This window comes from Rattus norvegicus, chromosome 4 (genome assembly GCF_036323735.1).
Source record: "Rattus norvegicus strain BN/NHsdMcwi chromosome 4, GRCr8, whole genome shotgun sequence".
NCBI classification, from domain to species: domain Eukaryota; kingdom Metazoa; phylum Chordata; class Mammalia; order Rodentia; family Muridae; genus Rattus; species Rattus norvegicus.
Window position 1 is genome coordinate 163,946,482 of NC_086022.1, and position 18,133 is coordinate 163,964,614.

Sequence of the window (18,133 nt, forward strand, 5' to 3'; positions counted from 1 at the left end):
TTTCTGAGAACAGGTGCTCTGCTCTCAGGTGTGTAGTTACTCCTGGTGGCTGTCTTTCAGCTCTGGGTGCAGGCAGGAATCAGAAGGGTCCTGCCCCTGATTGCTTCTAGCTCCTTGCACCCAGAGGCCACAACTGACACTAGGAGCTTTCCTATTTGGTTGGAAATGTGGGCAGAGGGTAGTCTCCTTTGATTTTTCCGGAGGGTCTGCACTTCTGAGTGTCCAACTCTCTCTCCCATGGGATTTGGGTTCAGGGAGCTCTTTGACCGGTTCAGTTCAGTTCAGTTTGGGCACAGACCAGAACCGCAGGTACAGGCAGCTGACTGTTCCTATATTCCTGTGTCCTGAAGCCCTATGCAGTTTCCTCTTGGGCAGCGATGTGGGCAGAGGTGTGCAGAAGTGGCAGTCTGTCCTGCTGTGTTAGGATCGTCTGCACTTCTGGGTATTCAGCTCTCTTTCCCATGGGATTTGGGTCTGCATGTCTTCTATTTTCCAGAATTCGGTAAACTAATATATGTGCATCATACTACGGACACATATTCAGAATTTCAATGGGCAACTGCCTTAGCTTCAAAAAAGGCTGTAATTATACATTTGTTAGAAGTTATAGCCACTATAACATTGCCCATAAAAATTAAAATGGACAAGGTCTGGCATATGTCTATAATAGGATGAAGCAGTTTTTTCCATTTTATAGAATATGTTACAGGTATATACTATAATCCTATGGGACAAGCAATTGTGGAGAGATTTAATTGAACTTTAAAAGAAATGCTTAAGAGATAAAGGGAATAATAAAAAAATATAGACTATATAGTGCTTTATTAACCTTAAACTTTTAAAATGCTAATGAACAAAAAACTATGACTGCAGAAAGACATTGGAATGTGGGGCGAACTGCTGAACTAAAAAAGCTTTTTGGTTTTTTTTGCACATCCTTTATCAAAATGGAAAACGGGAAATGTGTTACACTGTGGGAGGGGTTATGCCTATATTTCCACAGGAAAAGAAAAGCTATTGACTCCTTCCAGATTGATAAAAATGATATATGACTATTTTGGTAAAAAATAAAACGTAATCATTGAGACCAGTTCCCGTGCATACTGCTTCATGCTTTCTTTCTCAGGGTCCCTCTGAACTGGGAGGTCTGTCTTCGAGTCATTCACTCTCAGTTCCCTTGGTGGGTGGTTACCAACCCAGGCATCCAAATCCCAACCCATAGCGGGCCCAGTGTGTCCTGCCACCACACGCTCTCTTGAACTCAATTAAGTCACCATGTGAAAGAACACATCACATAATAACCTCTGATCTAATTGATAAGGTGTAATTTGGATATCTAGACAGCACAAAGTTATGTACACACCCATTTCTTAAAATTAGTCATAACAACCTTTACCTCTGAGCAGAAAGGAATCTTAACATCTGTCTCCATGTTTATTCAGTTCCTCTCCTCTCTCCGGCCCTTCTCTCCTGCTTCTCCCTTTCTTTTGAAAACCTCTGTTCTCACCTCCCTTCCTTCTTGTCCAGAGACAGGCCTCTCTCATCTTGTCTGCCTTTACCTGCATAATGACATCAACTTACACTTCACCCTTTCTGTCTAATTAACAAAACTTTTCTCTCAAATGTAAGCTGAGTACAACTATTATCATTTTGTAATTTAAAAGTATAAAATATACTAACACCCAGTCAAACATTTTATCAGTGAAACAGAACATTTAGTTATCTATTGTAGCTTAAGGAAGGCTTAAAATCCATGTTATGCCCTGGCTAGCTTGTATATTATCTGATAAATATCTAATTAAATATGTCTTCTCAAAGTTAAATAGCCTGGGGAGGCTATGAGATTATAACTAGTTTCAACCCTGTCAGAAATCTGAGAATGACCAACATTATCTAAAAATAAAGGAAGCCTAACATGGCTTCCTGAGCTGAGACAGGTGAAAGAGACAATTTTCTACTTATACCGTCCCCTGTAGTAACATCTGAGAGCAAATCTTCAGCCTTCTGTCCTAGGATCATGTGACAGACTTTTGAAACGTAGAATTTTGAAAGGTTGATCATTTTGGCTTGGCAGAAATTATCAGTCGACTATTCTGTAATATGTCTTCTTTTGGACAGTATTTCGTCTGTAGAAGAAACAGACAATTTCTGTCCAGTGGCCATATAGCCAATGGATTACATCACCTCGAGTTGGAGATGTTTAATTTCTTCTTTGAATCCACCTAAGGGGAACTGTCAGGATACACATGTCTCAACAAATGATAAATTACAATAAGTGTCACATTTGTGGATTTGTGATGTTTTTGAAAACCACCTATAGGAAATAATATATAAAACTATCTATATAATGAAATCTAGACTGTTTTCCATGAACTACGACTCTCAGCTATTTCTGAAGAGAATACTTTGAAAATACCCTAACAGTGAACTATGAGCCATGAATTTGTTATTTGGCCCTTAATTTCTATCTTTAATCATCTTAGATTAGTTTTTTTAATAGCAGTAAATTACTGATTATAAGCCTTTTATACTTAAATGTCATATAGGCACGATGCCTATACATGAGCATAACAATATGAATTTTAATTTTAAATTCATAAGACATTCATATCAAAGTAAATTTAAGCTTGTATCAAATAAATTCTATACCAATATAAAGATTATAACTTTAGCTTAGTAACAAATATAGGGATTTTTACCAATAGAGATTATGGCTGCACAACCAATTCTAGATAATTCCTCCCTGTTAAATTATGACCATTTCTAAATGCTCTAGAAAGACAACTTTTAATCTCCCGAAGTTTTGGGAATTGGGGAGATGACTCGTCAATAACTTCTTCAAGCCGTATGTGGGCATCGAGATATCCTTATGGGTGGAGGGCTTGTAGGGAAAAGAAGGGAGTTGTTATAGCCTGATGACTCTCTTGACTGGACCCGACTGAAAGTCCTTGAGATCTTTCCATCCAAGCAAGTCAGTTCAACATTCTGATGATGAGCTTCACGAGACTGTACATTCTGTAAGCCTTTCTCAATTCTCTTTATTTCCTTTACAGGATAGCATGCTTTTCGGTCACTGACCCCTCTCCATATTTTTATTTCCGCAGTGTGTGGTCAGAGTTGGGTAGGCACCCAATCACTGGCAGCTTCCAGGTCAGCTGATTTGAAAATCCACCCACAAGCTCTCAGGCTGTCTTCCAAATATCTTTAGTCATCAGAGGCCTGTTTCAGCAAGAAGAAGGTGGTGCAGAGCCTCCGTCGCCAGATTGCTTGGAAATGGGAGAAATCGGTATGTATTTAATGAAATGTAAACTAAACTAAGCTAACCTAAACTAAACTAAACTAAACTAAAGGGAGAGAAGCAAGTTTCATGAAAGGAGCTGAACCTCACGCCTGTTAGTCTACCACGCTGGGGTCTTTACAGATAGGTGCAGGCTGGGGTGGGTGGGGTGGGGAGCTCTGCAGGGAGTAGGAATGTATTTTTCCTATGTATATTTCTAGTATGGCTTTTGTTACTTAAATGTGTTTGGGAAGTGCAACCAACAGCAAACTTGTTGTATCCTCTTCTCAAGTATTTGGAATTTGCACTCCACTAACTTTCAGAAAATGCTATAAACTTGCACCCAACAAACAGTGAGGCTGGGATTTACTGTGGTCACTCAGTGTAATTAAAGTGCAGCAGCCATGAGAGCAGTGGCAGGTGTTGTAGAGTGTTAAGTTTGAATCCTCACTTTCCCAGAATCCCCCTCAGATCCCAGGCTCTCCCTTGGAGAATGACTGAATCTCCCATTGGTTTGATGGCCTGCACTCATACATGATTCTGAGGTCCCTACTACTTCAGACGAAAAGGACCCTTTTGAGTTTGTAAATAGAATAGGTTTCTAGATTTCAGGAAGATTGACTACAGTACCTTGGAAGGGCTCAGGCACATCATGCCACCCAGCCCACACCTAATGTGCCCTTCCTCCAAATCTCTCCCACCTTTCTTTTCAGACTCCTACAGCAAGGGATGTATCTTCCTTCCCCAAACTTCTAAGATGTCAAAATTCTCTCTCTTCTTTAGGACACTGGAATGTTGTATTCTCTTTCTGGCCTTACATGTTCCTCAGGGAACAATCTTCGTCCTAGTGTTGGATATTATAGCTCAGGTTTTTTTCAGTAGGGTAGGGGTGTGAGCTTTATCCCACCTGTAAAGCCATCTATAGTTTTAGTTCATAATAAATAATGAAAAAAGAACATTGAAGATTTCTACTTAAAACTGTATCCTCTCCATTTTGAAAATAATTATATTTTATTCTTTAACTCTCTTCCCCTTTAATTTATAAAAACAATATTTTTTATGTATATGGGTGCTTTTCCTGTATGTCTGTGTGCACCATGGGCATTCCTGGTCATGCATGCTAGAGGTCAGAAGAAAGTGTTGAATTCCCTGAAAGCAGACTTAGACAATTGTGAGCCACTATTTGGGTGCTGGGAATGAAGCAAGTTCTCTTTCTACAAGGGCAGCAAATGCCCTCCGCTGCTGCCCACACCTTAGTATTTTTGTTTAGGAATAAAATATCAAATTTCTTGAAGCACAGAGTTTCCAGTTATTGCTAGATCAAGGGCCTAGTGTCAGCCCTAGGATCTCAGGCCAAGCTCCTCCAGACTGGACAGCCTACCTGCTGTGATGATCTGAAACACTGTTCTGAGAGATAGGGGACAAGCTGAAGAGGAGGGAGATCTAACCATGCCTCCCTTGAATCCTAGGGTCCTACTAAATGCCATCCAGTGCACACCTACAGGATTCTCCTCCACTCCTCTCCAGGACCCTTACACAGAATGAAGGACAGACCTCCTTGAGGCAGAGTAGCAGCTGTGGTCCGTCTGCTACCTCTGCCTCTGAGTCATTGTCAGGTTACACCGAGTCAAGAATTCCTCACAGTAAGTCAGAGCTCCTGTTGTGGTGGGAAAACTGACAAAAGTAAAGATTTCCTTTGCTCCTCAGACTTTTCTATGGGCTAAATGGAAACCCGGTCCTCACAGCAGTGGCCAAGTTTCATAAAGCTACTGAATTTGGTGTAAGTTACTATATCTGCTGTTTGCTGAAAAGGTTCTCTCGAAGCACAACTTCTCTAACATTTCCTCTCCTCTGACTAATACCCAAAGAGAAATCTCATGAGTAATACTATTGTTTCTTAGCTAGGCCAGGCACATCTGAGGGCTTAGGGTCTAGATGGATACCAGAGGCCCTTAAGAGAGCCCGTGACTAAGCAATAATGTATAAAATGGTGAAATTCTGAAATGGCGGCTTTTTCATTTCCTGCCAGTCACAGCCCTTGCTGGTGAGCAAGTCCAAACAGTTCCAAGGCTGAGTAGGATGTGGTGTTTTGATTGACACATTAAAATTAATGATCATGCTCTTTCATCATTGTGATGACTATTTTCAAAATCCCTTGGGCTAGCTTTAGACATTGTGTACATTACGGTGAGCAGTATTCATCCTACTGAACCTTTGAATCCCGGATCTGATACCACGTAATAGAAAATATTGTGTACTCCCTTTCTACCCCTTCAGCCCCTCGTAAGAGATATGTTTACTTGCTTGTGTGTTGTAACACTGTTACACTTGATCTCAGCCAAAGGGGGAGAAGGGATGTAACCCTGCTTATAGTAATCAGCTTATGGAACACACTAATGGGTTTCTCTGATAACTTGAGCTGAATTAAAAGTAGAAATACTTTTTATAACTAGAATCAATGAATCTGTTTGGATGGAAAATCCAAAGGCCACACACAGTTCAGTGCTTAAAGCCTTCTAATCTTAAGTATCCTTTTTCTTAGTTGTTAATGTAATAGAAGCTTCATGGTGTTTTAGGCCTGTGAAAATGAGCAAAATGCAATGGTTAAAGTCAGTGGAAACTTTCTAAAAGCTATAATCTGCACTTAGTAAAATTAATACACTTTTTCTTTATTTCTGTGAATTTTGAAAACATATATTATGCATTCAACATCAAGATAAATAGAGTCTGGAGAATTTGCTCAACCATTGGGAACATTTAATGCTCTTGCAGAGGACTGGGGTTTCATTCCCAGCACCCATATGGTAGCTCACACACCCACCCCTAACTCCAGTACAAGGGAGCCAACATATTTTTCTGAGCTCCCGTAACATTAGGCATGCATGGAGTACACATACATACATACATACATACATACATACATACATACATACAGGCTGAAATAAAGCATTCTTACATGTAAAATTAATAAGACTAAAACAATAATATTCAAAATATGTGCACAACCCTCTCCCCTCCCCTGCTCTCCCCATTGTCTATTGGAGACTCACTCACTGCTCCCCTGCTGCAGCCTTAAGTACTCACCTTTGCAGATGCCGTACAGTGGATCCATGGAGCAGAGAATCCTGCCTCAGTTCCTCCATCTTGTCAGAGCAACCTCCTCTGCTCATCACCCACAGTGCAGTGCCGAGCAGTAGCCTGTCAGGAACAAGCACTTCAGGCTACATGCTGAGAGACCGTATCCACAGCACAGCTGACGCAGAATTATGCTCTCAATTCAGAATTTCCCAAGAATCTCACCAGCAAGTGTTATACAGAGAGGTTATGGAAAGCTTTCAGAAACTAATAGAGAAGTGAGAGGAGGAAGTGAGTAGTGGCAGTTGGGGGTCTCTTCTCAAAGGAAACTGCAAAGGGGACCTCATCCTGTAGCTCTCTGACCTCAAGTTTGCATAAGCTTGCTGGCTGGCAAATAGTATATGGACATTTTGGGTTAGGAGCCTATGGGACATTTGTCCTGTTAAAGTTGCATAAGAAAGGGTGCCCACAGGCATGTGATTCCAGTTGTTTCTTGTGTTGAGAGGTTTACCTTGTCATCAGCTTGGGGATATTTCAATGGTCACAAATGTGTCATTCATACAGGGACACTTATGCTGCTGCAAATAGTCACATAAAAATTTCTTGAAATTTAAATGCAGGCTGTCCTTTCCAGCGTGGGGACATGTGAGCAGGATGGGAGTGTGTCATATTTTACACTTACAAACAGCTTTGTAGTAGCTGCACAATTTTGCCTTAAAAAGGTGTTAGATCTATTTCAACATCTACATCAACATCAATGTTTAACCATCTTGCTAGCACACAGTGATTTTGCTCTTTTATCTGAGATGATTTTTGCCCAAGTCAAGTTCCCAAACATTCTCCCTTACTTTTCTAAAAAGTCAAATGACTTTACAATATTAAGCTCTGTGCTTGGGTCTATAAGTCCACAGAAGGTCTGTAGTAGTCTTGAATCTTCCCTTTTTTAGCAGTCAGTCAGCAGGTTGTTTCAGTGGCACACACTGGAGCGATGTCACCCTTTCCCTGCTTAAAAATCAATCATCTGTTAAGTGTCTGTTGCCTACATGTGTTTGATGTCATTCTGGAGTCCTGTTTTATGCTGTGTTGTTTCAGTGCCTACTCTGTTGATAGCACCAGGCTGATTAGGCACTGAGATCTTTCTGATTTTGACCTTTTCCTTTTCAGAATCATGTTTGACTATTCTGTTGTCTTTTTAATTTTCACAGTATGTTTCACATAACTTGGTGTTATTACACTTTTTTTCTGAAGGCAATTATTCCCCAGGAATCTGTTGCACATGTAAACTTGTTCAGTAATTGTTGACATATGACGAATGTGGAGCGTTCCCATATGGAGCGTTATAGCTGCCTTGATTTCTTTCTTCTTTCATTTTCCAAATGTAACGTGAACGAGTGTTTGGCCTGCATAGACAGGTATGGATCATGTGTATACCTAGTGTCCACCAAGGTCAGGAAAAGGTGTCAGATTTCCAGAATGTGGAATTCCAGAGGTGTGGGAGTTGGTATATGGGTGGGTGCTAGAACTGAACCAGTTCCTCTGCAACAACAGCAGGTTAACAAGTTAAATCTTAACCACTGAGCTAACTTTCCTATCTTTATTTCTTCATCACTATACATGTAGTCTTTCTTATGCTGATTATGAACATCCCTATTTTACATTTGTAATTTTATGGTTTTTTTGTCATTACTGTAAAGAGCACTGTCAATGATATTAATTTCCACTTGACAGGAAAATATACCTTATTTTTCCAGTGAAGCCCCATCCTACAGCTTTGTAAACTCATTTTTTATATCCAGTAGTCGTGGAATATGGGTTAGGATTCTTATGTAGATAGAACCATGTCATCTGTGAGGAGAAAGAGTTTCACCTGTTTCTGAGAAGTGTAAAGCTTCTTTCGTTCTTTAAGGAACTCCTTTCATGTACATGGCTATTTGCCTGCATGTTTGTGCATCTCATGAATGCCCGGGACCTACAGAAGCCAGAAGAGGCAATGGATCCCCGGAACTGGAGCCATGCAGTGTTGTCAGCTACCTTGTGGGTCGTGGGACTTGAATCCAGGTTCTCTGGAAGAGGTGGAGTGATCTTAACAGCTGAGCCATTCTCCAGACACCTCACCCTATTTCTTTGTCCTGGTGAGGACCTCCTGGCAAAAGTCTACCTGGAGTAATGAGCAGACATCCGACTCTTGCTCCTGATCGCTGAGAAAACATTCATAATTGCACCACTGAGAATGAAGCCGACTGAAGTTGGACTTACTGTTTTGTTGTTAATGGATAACTTTTGTAGGCTGAGAAAGTTTCATGCACTGCTATTTTTCACATAATCTTGCTCTGTGTTTTGAGATATTTCTAGTTTCCCCTGTTTTCTGATTTTGTTAATATGTCTAATAACATCAATGTTTATTTCTAGTGTTTCCATAATTCCTTCTAACCAGGGTACTTTTCTCGGATCCACATCCAGAGTTTAGTTGTTTGCATTTCACTGGGTTCTTCACTCCCTCTACTATTGAACTTTCACTATTCAGCCATATTTCAGTCACCAGAAGAGTCCCTGGCAGAAGCTCTGTTTCCATCCTCTCTAGACTTCTTTCTACCAACGACATCCTTTGTAGACCAGTGCCTTCTCTAAAAGGGTTGGTAGAAGCCTTCCAGGAATTTATAGGCAATTGTTAAGCAGGTTTTTGGGGTGACTTTATTTTATTTTACTTAAGAAATTATTGAAATTGGCTTTATTATATTCATATTTTACAGGTGAAATGCTCCAAGAAAAGTTTCACGGAATCATCCTCCCTGAGTCTCCTGCTAAGCTTCTCTGCTGCTGTGCAGTGATCGTGGTCCTCAGCGTAGCTGTAGTAGCTCTTTCTGTTGCATTGTCAGGTGAGTGACTCACTCTCCAAATCCTGCGTCCCTCTGTCCACATCCACATTGTCAGTTATACTCACTGAGCACTGTGAGCTAGGCATTGTGGGAAGGGCTCCAGAGAAAACACACAGGAAGTTCCTGTTCTCTGGGGACTTAGGTTCCAGCAGGAAGATGTAGTGAAGGAACAGCACAGGCTGTGGTGTGCACAGGAGGCCAGGCTCAGCCTCTCTGGGAAGCTGACATCCAGCAGAATCTAGTCAGAGATGCAGGGGACATGGTACACCTGGGGGAACTGTCCAAAGCAGAGAAACACAAGAGGAAATCTCAAAAGATGAGGACAGAGAAGAGTAATATGGCCAGAAAGATACAGTGCCTCCCACCATGACCCATGGGTTTAGTTATTAAGCTCAATTGCATTTTGAAAGTATTAAATGGAAAGTTTCTGAAGTAATAAATTTATAGGATTTTAGTACCACACTGTTCAGAATACTGTAATTAAAATTTGCACTGTCCTCTTATGTATGTGAATGATCCTTTAGTGCAATGTGTCTACATTGTATGCACTACCTATGTAAAGTCGACAATGCAATCCCAGTTATTAGGCTGGCTGTCAATAGTTGTCCATACAGAGTGCCTGCTGCTGTAGCCATCCCTACTGTAGTAATCAGTCACTCATAGCTCAGGAGTGAGGCTGTTGTAGAAATGCACTTCCTGGGAGCCCTACTGTCAGTGAGCACCTGAGAGAGAATGGGACACAGGCCTGAGGTGTGAGGCCTTTAGATAAAGGCCCATCATGCTCAGGAGAGGACTCCTAGAGATCAGTTAGGAAAGCTACAATCCAATTCACACCTCACAGCAGAGCTCAGGAGGGTAATCCATAAAGAGAGAAGACATGCTTGTTATGACTCCTTGTATTGTCTGCATTTTAGTAAAAAAGACACCACAGATCTCCACCGTAAAAACCTATGCTGCTTGCCCGAGAAACTGGATTGGAGTTGGAAATAAATGTTATTATTTTAATGAAACGGCAAGGAACTGGACATTCAGCCAGACCCTCTGTAAGGAACAAGAGGCCGAGCTAGCACGATTTGACACCGAGGAGGAGCTGGTAAGAAGGGGACAGGGATTGGTTTGTCTGTTCTGTTGCATATTGCTCTCCCTTGAGATAGAGAGGTTACCACTGAACCATGAGGAAGGATCCCATCCCACACACATGGAGACCTGGGGCTCGTGTGAGTGCGTGTCATTGGTTGATGCTTGACTCCTGACTGGAGCCCTGAGACATCCAGGAAACATTCTCTCACACAGCGCTCACAGTCAGCTGGAAGGTCAGATCTGCCATTTTACTGGATACCGCATGGTCATGGGCGTTTTCCTCTAAGCTGACCCATGTTGTATACAGGAGACAACTGTTAATAACTGCAGTGGAAGGTCAACCCAGAACTCTCCTGGCCACACAGGAACATGTTGTTACATTGGGTACTTTAGTTCAAATGAGGGTCTTTAGAATTACAGATGTCAAGTGGATCCACTGACCACTGGTGACTAGTACAGCTCCAAATCTGTGCCCCTCAGTTCCTCCCTCCTGTTATCTCTAGAGGAAGCTGTGGAGAGATTCCAGGATCATCTGAAACAGAGACACATGCATTCTCGGCTTTTTGTGTTTTATGACAGAATTTCTTAAGGAGATACAAAGGGAGTCCGGGTTGTTGGATCGGTCTGCACAGAGAGTCATCAGCACACAATTGGACATGGACAGACAATACTGCATATAACAAATTGTATGTTTCACAATGTTTTTCTTCTACTGTGTTCATGTGTTGTGGTGTGTGTGTGTGTGTGTGTGTGTGTGTGTGTGTGTGTGTGTGAGTGTGTGTGTTGTGGCTATAAGATGATCATGTACTGGGAAGGAAGAGAAAAAAATGGAGCCTTCGGCTGGGAGTGTGCCCTGGATATAGGTTGTGTGCCTCATGCGATGGCCAATCTCTAGGAAACTCCACCTCCTGAAAATTTTAAATCAATTGGATCCTCTCCCTTTTGTTAGCCATCTCCTTGACATATTTAGAGATTGTTATTTCACTCCAAATATTTATCACTACCATGGCATCAAGGGTAGATACTGCATCACCTCTTGAAAATCTTTAGTTGATGATAACTTCCATGGTGTGATGTAACCAGGCCTGCTGTTGGGCATCAAAGGCTCTAAATCTCTAGGAAGGCACTTCAGAACTGCAAATCTGAGAATTATCAGTCCTCTGTTTGCATGGTTTTACCTGGTCACAGAAGTAGAGACTCCATGGACCTTGAGAATCTCCCTAAGTTCTTGTGATCAAAGAGCACTGGAGACAGATCTTGAATGTGAGCACAGCCATTTTGAACAGACGCATTTCACTGGAATGGTAAAATACAGAACCACTTACCTCCATAAGATCTTTCAGTACTTTACTAAGTGGTGCATTTTCTTCCACTTTTATGCATCTGTAAAATAGTTTGAGGGAAAACTGAAAATCACCCTTGTGAAGCCATATACTGCTGCTGTTCACATGAACGTGGCAGTGAACATTGTACACACTTTTCAGGGGTCAACAAGGATGAGTGACAGAGGTGTCCTGATCAAGTCAAACCCTAATGATGTATAAATTCCTAGGTGCAAAACTAGTGCATGGGAGTCTGGTGGACTGTGCTTCTAATCCATACTATAAATAAGTGGAGAAGATGAGAGAGATGTGATTTTTAGGAGTGAATGTAATGGCAGACTCTGCAGAAATATTTTTTCTTTCTTTTTGCATTAGGCTTCCCATCCGAGGAGTTGAAAAACATGGTTTTCTGAGTGATAATGGGATCAGCAGTAGCAGAGACTACATAAAGAGGAATTCGATTTGTAGCAAGCTCAACAGCTACACCTCACAGTGCCAGTAGTTTCGTGTTCTGGGTAGAGAGTTTGTCCTAGCAATCATGAGGAACACGGAACATGGTATCTACAGTTCCTGCATCATTAACAATGTGCTAAATCATCATCAGTTCATAATGTGTGGTGACATCTAAGATGACAGACAACTGAGGACTATTTTGTTTGGGAGATCATGAATTGTTCTATATTAAGTAGGTATTCAGGTATGAGCTAGATCTCACGTCTTAAACATAAACTAAGTCACGTCAGTATTAGTTTCCTCTACTTTCTTTCTTTTTTCTCTTTTTTAAATTTATTTATTTATTTGTATGCCAAATGTTGTCCCCTCCTGGTTCTCCCTTCCAGAGTTCTTTACTCCACAACCCCTCTTCTTTACTTTTGAGGATCCTCCAACCCCCATCTTCAACCCATCCCACTCTGAGTAATCCCCCTCTCTTGGACTTTAAGCCTCTACACGACTAGGTGAATCCTCTCCTATTAGGGCCAACAAGGCCTCTGCTACATATGACCTGGGAGCTATGGACCAGCCAATGAATCTTCTTTGGTGACTTAATCGCCAGTTGATGTTGTTAGTCTTCCTATGGAGTTGCCATCCCTTTCAGTTCCTTTAATGCTTCTTTTAACCCTTCCACAGGTGTCCCCGACTTCAGTCCAGTGGATGGATTTAAGTATCTGTATCAGTCTCAGTCAGCTGCTGGTAGAACCTATCAGAGGGTGCATTGGTCTGGAGTCAATAGAGTCAAGCAATACTCTAGGGGGGGGGATTGAGGGTGATTACTGAAAAGACAGAAAAAAGATAAAAGTAACAGATAATGGGAGGGCTTATAGGTCAATAGCACGCCATCCCTGAGTGTATGTCTCACAGCCTTTTTATAAGATGATACCATGTGAAAGAAAGTCACAAGCCAACAGAAACAATTTTGTTGAAATATATATCAGGCATTAGTTTTCACCAAAAACCTTAAAATCTTGTTATTTTTTTTTACCAAGGTCAATAGAATCTTTAGCTCTTAGTGTTGAGCCTTATAAGTTGGACCAGCGACTGGATGGCTTTTCCTTCAGTCTCTGCTCTATTTTTGTCCCTGCATTTGTTTTAGACAGGAACAGTTTTGAAGGTGATTACCTCTACTTTTATGACTAGCTATGAAGTATTTTTTTCCCATTAGTATTTTTGAATGACTGGGGTCTTAAAAAAAATGAAGGGCAAATAACACTGTGAAATGATTCTGTCTTGACAAAAAGATGATTATTGTTCTGTGGTCTTCTAATACTTTTAGAATCATCAATATTCTTTTATAATATTCAATGACCAACATGAAGGGAGACTTAGACAGGTCTAAAACCAATATTAGTATTATTAATTTAATTAATAAGGAATATTTGTCAAAATACTTTTAGATTTACTTCTCAGTTTTCCCTTTTTAATTAAAGTATGCTAAGAATTTGTTATAAACGAGTCTTTTTACTTTCTTACTTAATTTTTTGAGAATTTCTGCACCCTGGCATCCCAGTTGGGTGTAGGCAATGACCTTTTAGCCTCTCATCAAGAACCTGGTAACACAGCTCCCACTGAGAAGTCACTGGGATGTCTGCCAGTCTCTCACATCTGTGGTCAGGCCTGTGCTTCTTGAGCATGCAAATCCCTGGTGGCAAAATCCTTCAGGAACAGTCACTAGCACCACTGTCTCCTTTTTCCTAACATGGGGAATTCAACATCACATGAGAGGGATTTCCAAATCAAGAGGACTCCCCAAAAGAGGGCCTAGATTTCTGGAGTGAGGTGTGCAGAGAAATGTCACGAGGAGACAGCATTGACCGTTTATGAATGTTGCTCCCATAAACACACTTATTGAATGTGTACCTTATGGCAAAAATCCTTTAGAAGGTGAAGTAAAAAAAATAAAAATAAAAAATAAAATAAAATCAATGTGGAGAAATGGCGTGAGGTGACTGCTCCCAGCTTGCTAGTTGCTGGCCATGAAGGATTTGTGTTCATCTCAGCACACTAAGATAAAGGGCAGGCAGACTGTCTCAAGCAGAGGATCCTGGTGCTGTGCCAAGAAAGCTGCAGACCCGAGGAAGTGGCCGTCCCGTTTCTTTACTCATGAGAAATAACTTTATTTATGGTTTAATTAGGTATCACACCAAAGAGTTGAACTGCAGACAGGTTTCTCAGTCTGCAAGGACTTTCAGGTCTCTTTGAACCAAGACAAGCTGTTGCTAAGTAAACAGCACCTGGTGGGAATGAGAAACCATGGGAAATCTTTATTCTGCTTTCTGTATAAAAGATGCTGGAATACTCAATAAACTATGCATTGGCCTTCTGTGCATCCCCTGTGTCCTGTTAATGCGACTCTACCCTTGGGACAGCAACACACTAGACTTTCATAAGTAGCCCTTAAGTACTGGACACTGAATAAGGAATGAAAAATTTGCAAGTCAGCTGGAACTTTGGTGAGTAGACCTTGATACAATGGAGTAACTCGATGCTTCAAAACTCATTGCACAAGGCACTTCCCAAAAATACTCTCCATTACAGGGAAAAATGACAAGCTCTTTATGCTTAATATTTTTTTCTGCAGCATGTGTATAGGTGCATGAGTATGTATGCAAACATGTATGAATATATGTGGAGTTGCTTATGACTGAAGGTGTGGCCTGGCTAGAGAGAATGTGTGTGTATGAATGTTTGAAAGTGTAAGTGACTGTGCATATTTGTCTGTATAAAGCATCTTAATTCTTTTCCTTCTTTAAGGACCACCAGCAATCGATCTGTTCACTTAATTCCTAGCTGCTAAGCAGCATGTGTTAATTTCCAGGTATTAGTGCTCATTAACGTACAAGTAATAAAACATTAAGAAAGAATTAAGTTCTTAGTACAGAATAGTAAGAGTTAAGTTCACTGAGATGTATAACATTTACTCATGCAGAGTTAAAGAGAAAAGAAGTCAATTTTTTTTTTTTGGTTCTTTTTTTCGGAGCTGGGGACCGAACCTAGGGCCTTGCGCTTCCTAGGTAAGCGCTCTACCACTGAGCTAAATCCCCAGCCCCAAGAAGTCAATTTTTAAACCATAGAATGGGCAAGAAAGTTTTTAGACTCTTTTAGAAGTTATCAGTAAGCATTCATTATAGATTTTGGGAATTTACAAAGGATAAAAAGGAATGTAAAAAGGGCTGTTCAGTAAGGAGAGAAAATTTCTCTATAGTTTGAGTTAATTTGGTCCTCCATTTCGGTAGTATTTTAGGCTATGAGACATATACGTGCAGAGGGTTGGTGATCACAAAGCAACCTTCTTATACCTGTTTTTTAACCGTCCTATAATCAGCCTTACTTTTACTGGCAGGACTGGTGAGAAAATATAGATAAGGGAGCTCATAAAAAGGAATATGAGGAAGGTACAATAAATTCAGCAACCAGGAAGAAGGTTGAGATGAGTCAGCAAGGGGAGAGAAGTGGAGTTTCGGAGAGGAAAACCCTGTCTGGGAAACTTTGTGGAATGAGAGAAAACACAGAGGCCTGCGGCTGGGATGGAAGCCACAGGCTGCAGGGGTGGTCTCCATCAGGCTCTGTCACTGTGTGCTCACTGCATGAGCACTCACTGAGCCCCCAGGGGACTGCAGCAGTGAGAAGCTGGGGGAGAAATGGTGTGCTCTGGTAAAGGAGCAGCCCAGCAAACAGGACAGCATTGCAGATTTACAGCTCTGGTGTGGGTAAGTAGTTAATATTCCTTGTTTTCATGCAGATGGCCTCAAATTTAAAGTATAAACTAATACATATTAAACAAGTTAAATATAAATTGTATTCACTGAATATAGTTTGTGTGCAATAATAAAGTTAGTATATATTATATAGTCAATTTAAGCCATGTGCATTGAATATTAATCCTATACTTTAAATACAGATTATATGCATTTAATAAAGATTGTAACACTGAATGTAAGCTGTATATGTGAGTGTATACATTATATGCAGTGAATAAAAATTATATGCATTCAATGTTAGTGATATACTTTAAATGAAATTCGTATATGTTAAGTATGAATTAAGTATAAGTTATAATCATATCTGCGCATGTCTACAAAGACAGGGAAGTCTGAAAAAAGCCTATAGAGCTCTAAAAAATGTATCCCCCACATGCTGTTGTTATTTCAAAGTTCAGAATTTGAACATTGATTAATGGAGTTCTGATGAGTTAATGGAACATTGGCAAATTATAATTACAAGCTCAAGATTTTAACTTCTCTTTGGTTCTTTTCCAATGATAAATTTTAAGATGCTCCTTACTATGCTAAAAACATCTCTGTTCAATCTGTGTATTTATAGGTGTATAAGGGACACCTGTTAGCTAAACAGGAACAGCCTTATAGAAAAAGGGGATGGGGATGGGATAGGGGCTTATGGGCAGGAAACCAGGAAAGGGAATAATATTTGAAATGTAAATAAAAATATCCAATAAAAAAAGAAAAAAAGTAGCATGCAAATTCAACGAGAAAATATCTGCTGTCAAAAAAATACGTAGGACAGTACACTAAAGAGAAATAATGACCAGTATAATTTTATTATGACATTTATGTATGATTCTGCAAGGTTTTGTGTGCATTCATGTGACATATCTCAATCTACTATAAAAATCTAAATGGGAAAAAGAAAAGAAAAGGGATTTTTTTTCTTGGTCTTGGGATTTCTTACACTTTACAATTTGTTAGACATTTTTAATTTCTCTTCATATTCTGTACTTGTCTTAGCAGACTTTCACCTGGCTTAGACTCCATCTGGTGATCAGCTTTAAAATTTATCAAAATTACATTTTGATAAATGCCCCATTGCCCCACCTTTGACTAGCATTTAAGCCTTCCCGTGACGCTTTGCTGTGTCCTAATGTCAGCAAGAAGCAGATACAGAAGACAGATTCCATTATTCTACTCTGTGGGCTGAAATGCTGTGACAAAAGTGAACACCCCAACCCCAGGGCTTACATTCTAAAGACAAACGCTTGTCTCTGGTAAAATGTAAAGACTTATGTATCCTTGATTCATCTGTTGATGTTTGGCAAATGAATGTTTCTCTGTCTTGAAACAATATAGGGTGTTCATTTAAAAATATAATACTGTGTAGATGGAGCCTATAAAAATTCTATGGAAAGTACTCCCACAAGGAATGATGAATTCCCCTACTCTATGTCAGGTTTATGTGGATAAGGCATTGAACCCTATTAGTCAGTGCTATCCTCATTTATATATGTCCCATCACATGGATGATGCTCTCGTTGCAGGACCTAGTCTGGTAGAGTCAGAAATTTTTTTGCAAATTTTATCAGAACTTTTTAAGCCATGTGGCTTGATAATAACTCCTGAAAAGATTGAAAAGGAACAGCTTGTTAACTATTTAGGATACACCGTAGCTGGATAGTATGTGCATCCATTGAAAATAAAGTTAAAAACAGATTGTTTTAAAACTGAAAGATGTTCAAAAATTATTGGGCGATATCAATTGGTTAAGTCTGTCTTTAGATACTCCTACTTGTCTGCTACATAATTCCTTAAGAACATTACAGGGAGATCCTGCTCTTGAAAGTAAAAGGGAATTAAGGTCAGAAGCAAAACTAGGGTTACGAATAGTTGAAAATAGTATTGGGAAGAGTTTTCTTTTCTTTTATTTTCTCTTCTTTTTGAGCTGTTTCCTTATTGATGTTACTATTGATTTGCTTTTATTAAACACTTTTCAGTGCCCAACTGGAATATTGGCTCAAAAAGATTATCCTGGAGAATAGACTTATAGTAGGCATTCTCTTTCTAAAACTGTAACTACTTTTGGAGATATGCTATCCTTATTGACACAGAGGGGTCTTTAAAGATGTACAAATAAGTGGGGATGATTGTGCTTCTGTTATATTTCCTTTAACCAAAAATAAATCAGAATTACTGTGCACTATGAGTAAATCACTGCAGAGAGCTTTAATAAATTTCATAGGTCAATTTAAATATCATTTGCCAAAAAGTAAACTATGG

General features: G+C 40.0%; 1 protein-coding gene and 1 long non-coding RNA gene across 4 annotated transcripts in view; one reads left to right on the plus strand and one right to left on the minus strand.

The window, feature by feature from the left end:
• Positions 1 to 805: 805 nt before the first annotated feature.
• LOC102549299 (uncharacterized) overlaps positions 806 to 18,133 on the minus strand; it is a 37,016-nt gene continuing 19,688 nt past the window's right edge. The window contains exons 2-4 of one of the 2 annotated variants that reach the window (XR_005503985.2): positions 11,634 to 11,691; positions 6,362 to 6,475; positions 806 to 3,266 (exon numbers count right to left, since the gene is read on the minus strand). This is a non-coding gene — a long non-coding RNA (uncharacterized LOC102549299). Of the gene's footprint in view, positions 3,267 to 6,361; positions 8,210 to 11,633; positions 11,692 to 18,133 lie in introns of those variants that run through there. The other variant, XR_353646.5, reaches the window with a different exon arrangement.
• On the plus strand, positions 3,207 to 14,454 carry Clec2dl1 (C-type lectin domain family 2 member D-like 1). Of its 2 annotated transcripts, NM_001085404.2 has the most exons (6): positions 3,207 to 3,286; positions 4,747 to 4,920; positions 9,103 to 9,228; positions 10,143 to 10,321; positions 10,888 to 10,994; positions 12,006 to 14,454. In NM_001085404.2, the coding sequence occupies exons 2-6, from the start codon at positions 4,758 to 4,760 to the stop codon at positions 12,130 to 12,132; spliced, it is 702 nt and encodes a 233-aa protein (NP_001078873.1). In that variant the 5' UTR covers positions 3,207 to 3,286; positions 4,747 to 4,757; the 3' UTR covers positions 12,133 to 14,454. The 2 variants fall into 2 exon arrangements, with proteins under 2 accessions (NP_001078873.1, XP_008761555.1); XM_008763333.4 differs by lacking the exons at positions 3,207 to 3,286; positions 4,747 to 4,920 and adding an exon at positions 8,856 to 8,984.

Coding starts and splice junctions, on each gene's coding strand:
- Clec2dl1 (NM_001085404.2), top strand. CDS start 4,758: ATGCCATCCAGTGCACACCTACAGGATTCTCCTCCACTCCTCTCCAGG. Junction 4,921..9,102: donor CGAGTCAAGAATTCCTCACA/GTAAGTCAGAGC, acceptor CATATTTTACAG/GTGAAATGCTCCAAGAAAAG. Junction 9,229..10,142: donor TCTTTCTGTTGCATTGTCAG/GTGAGTGACTCA, acceptor TCTGCATTTTAG/TAAAAAAGACACCACAGATC.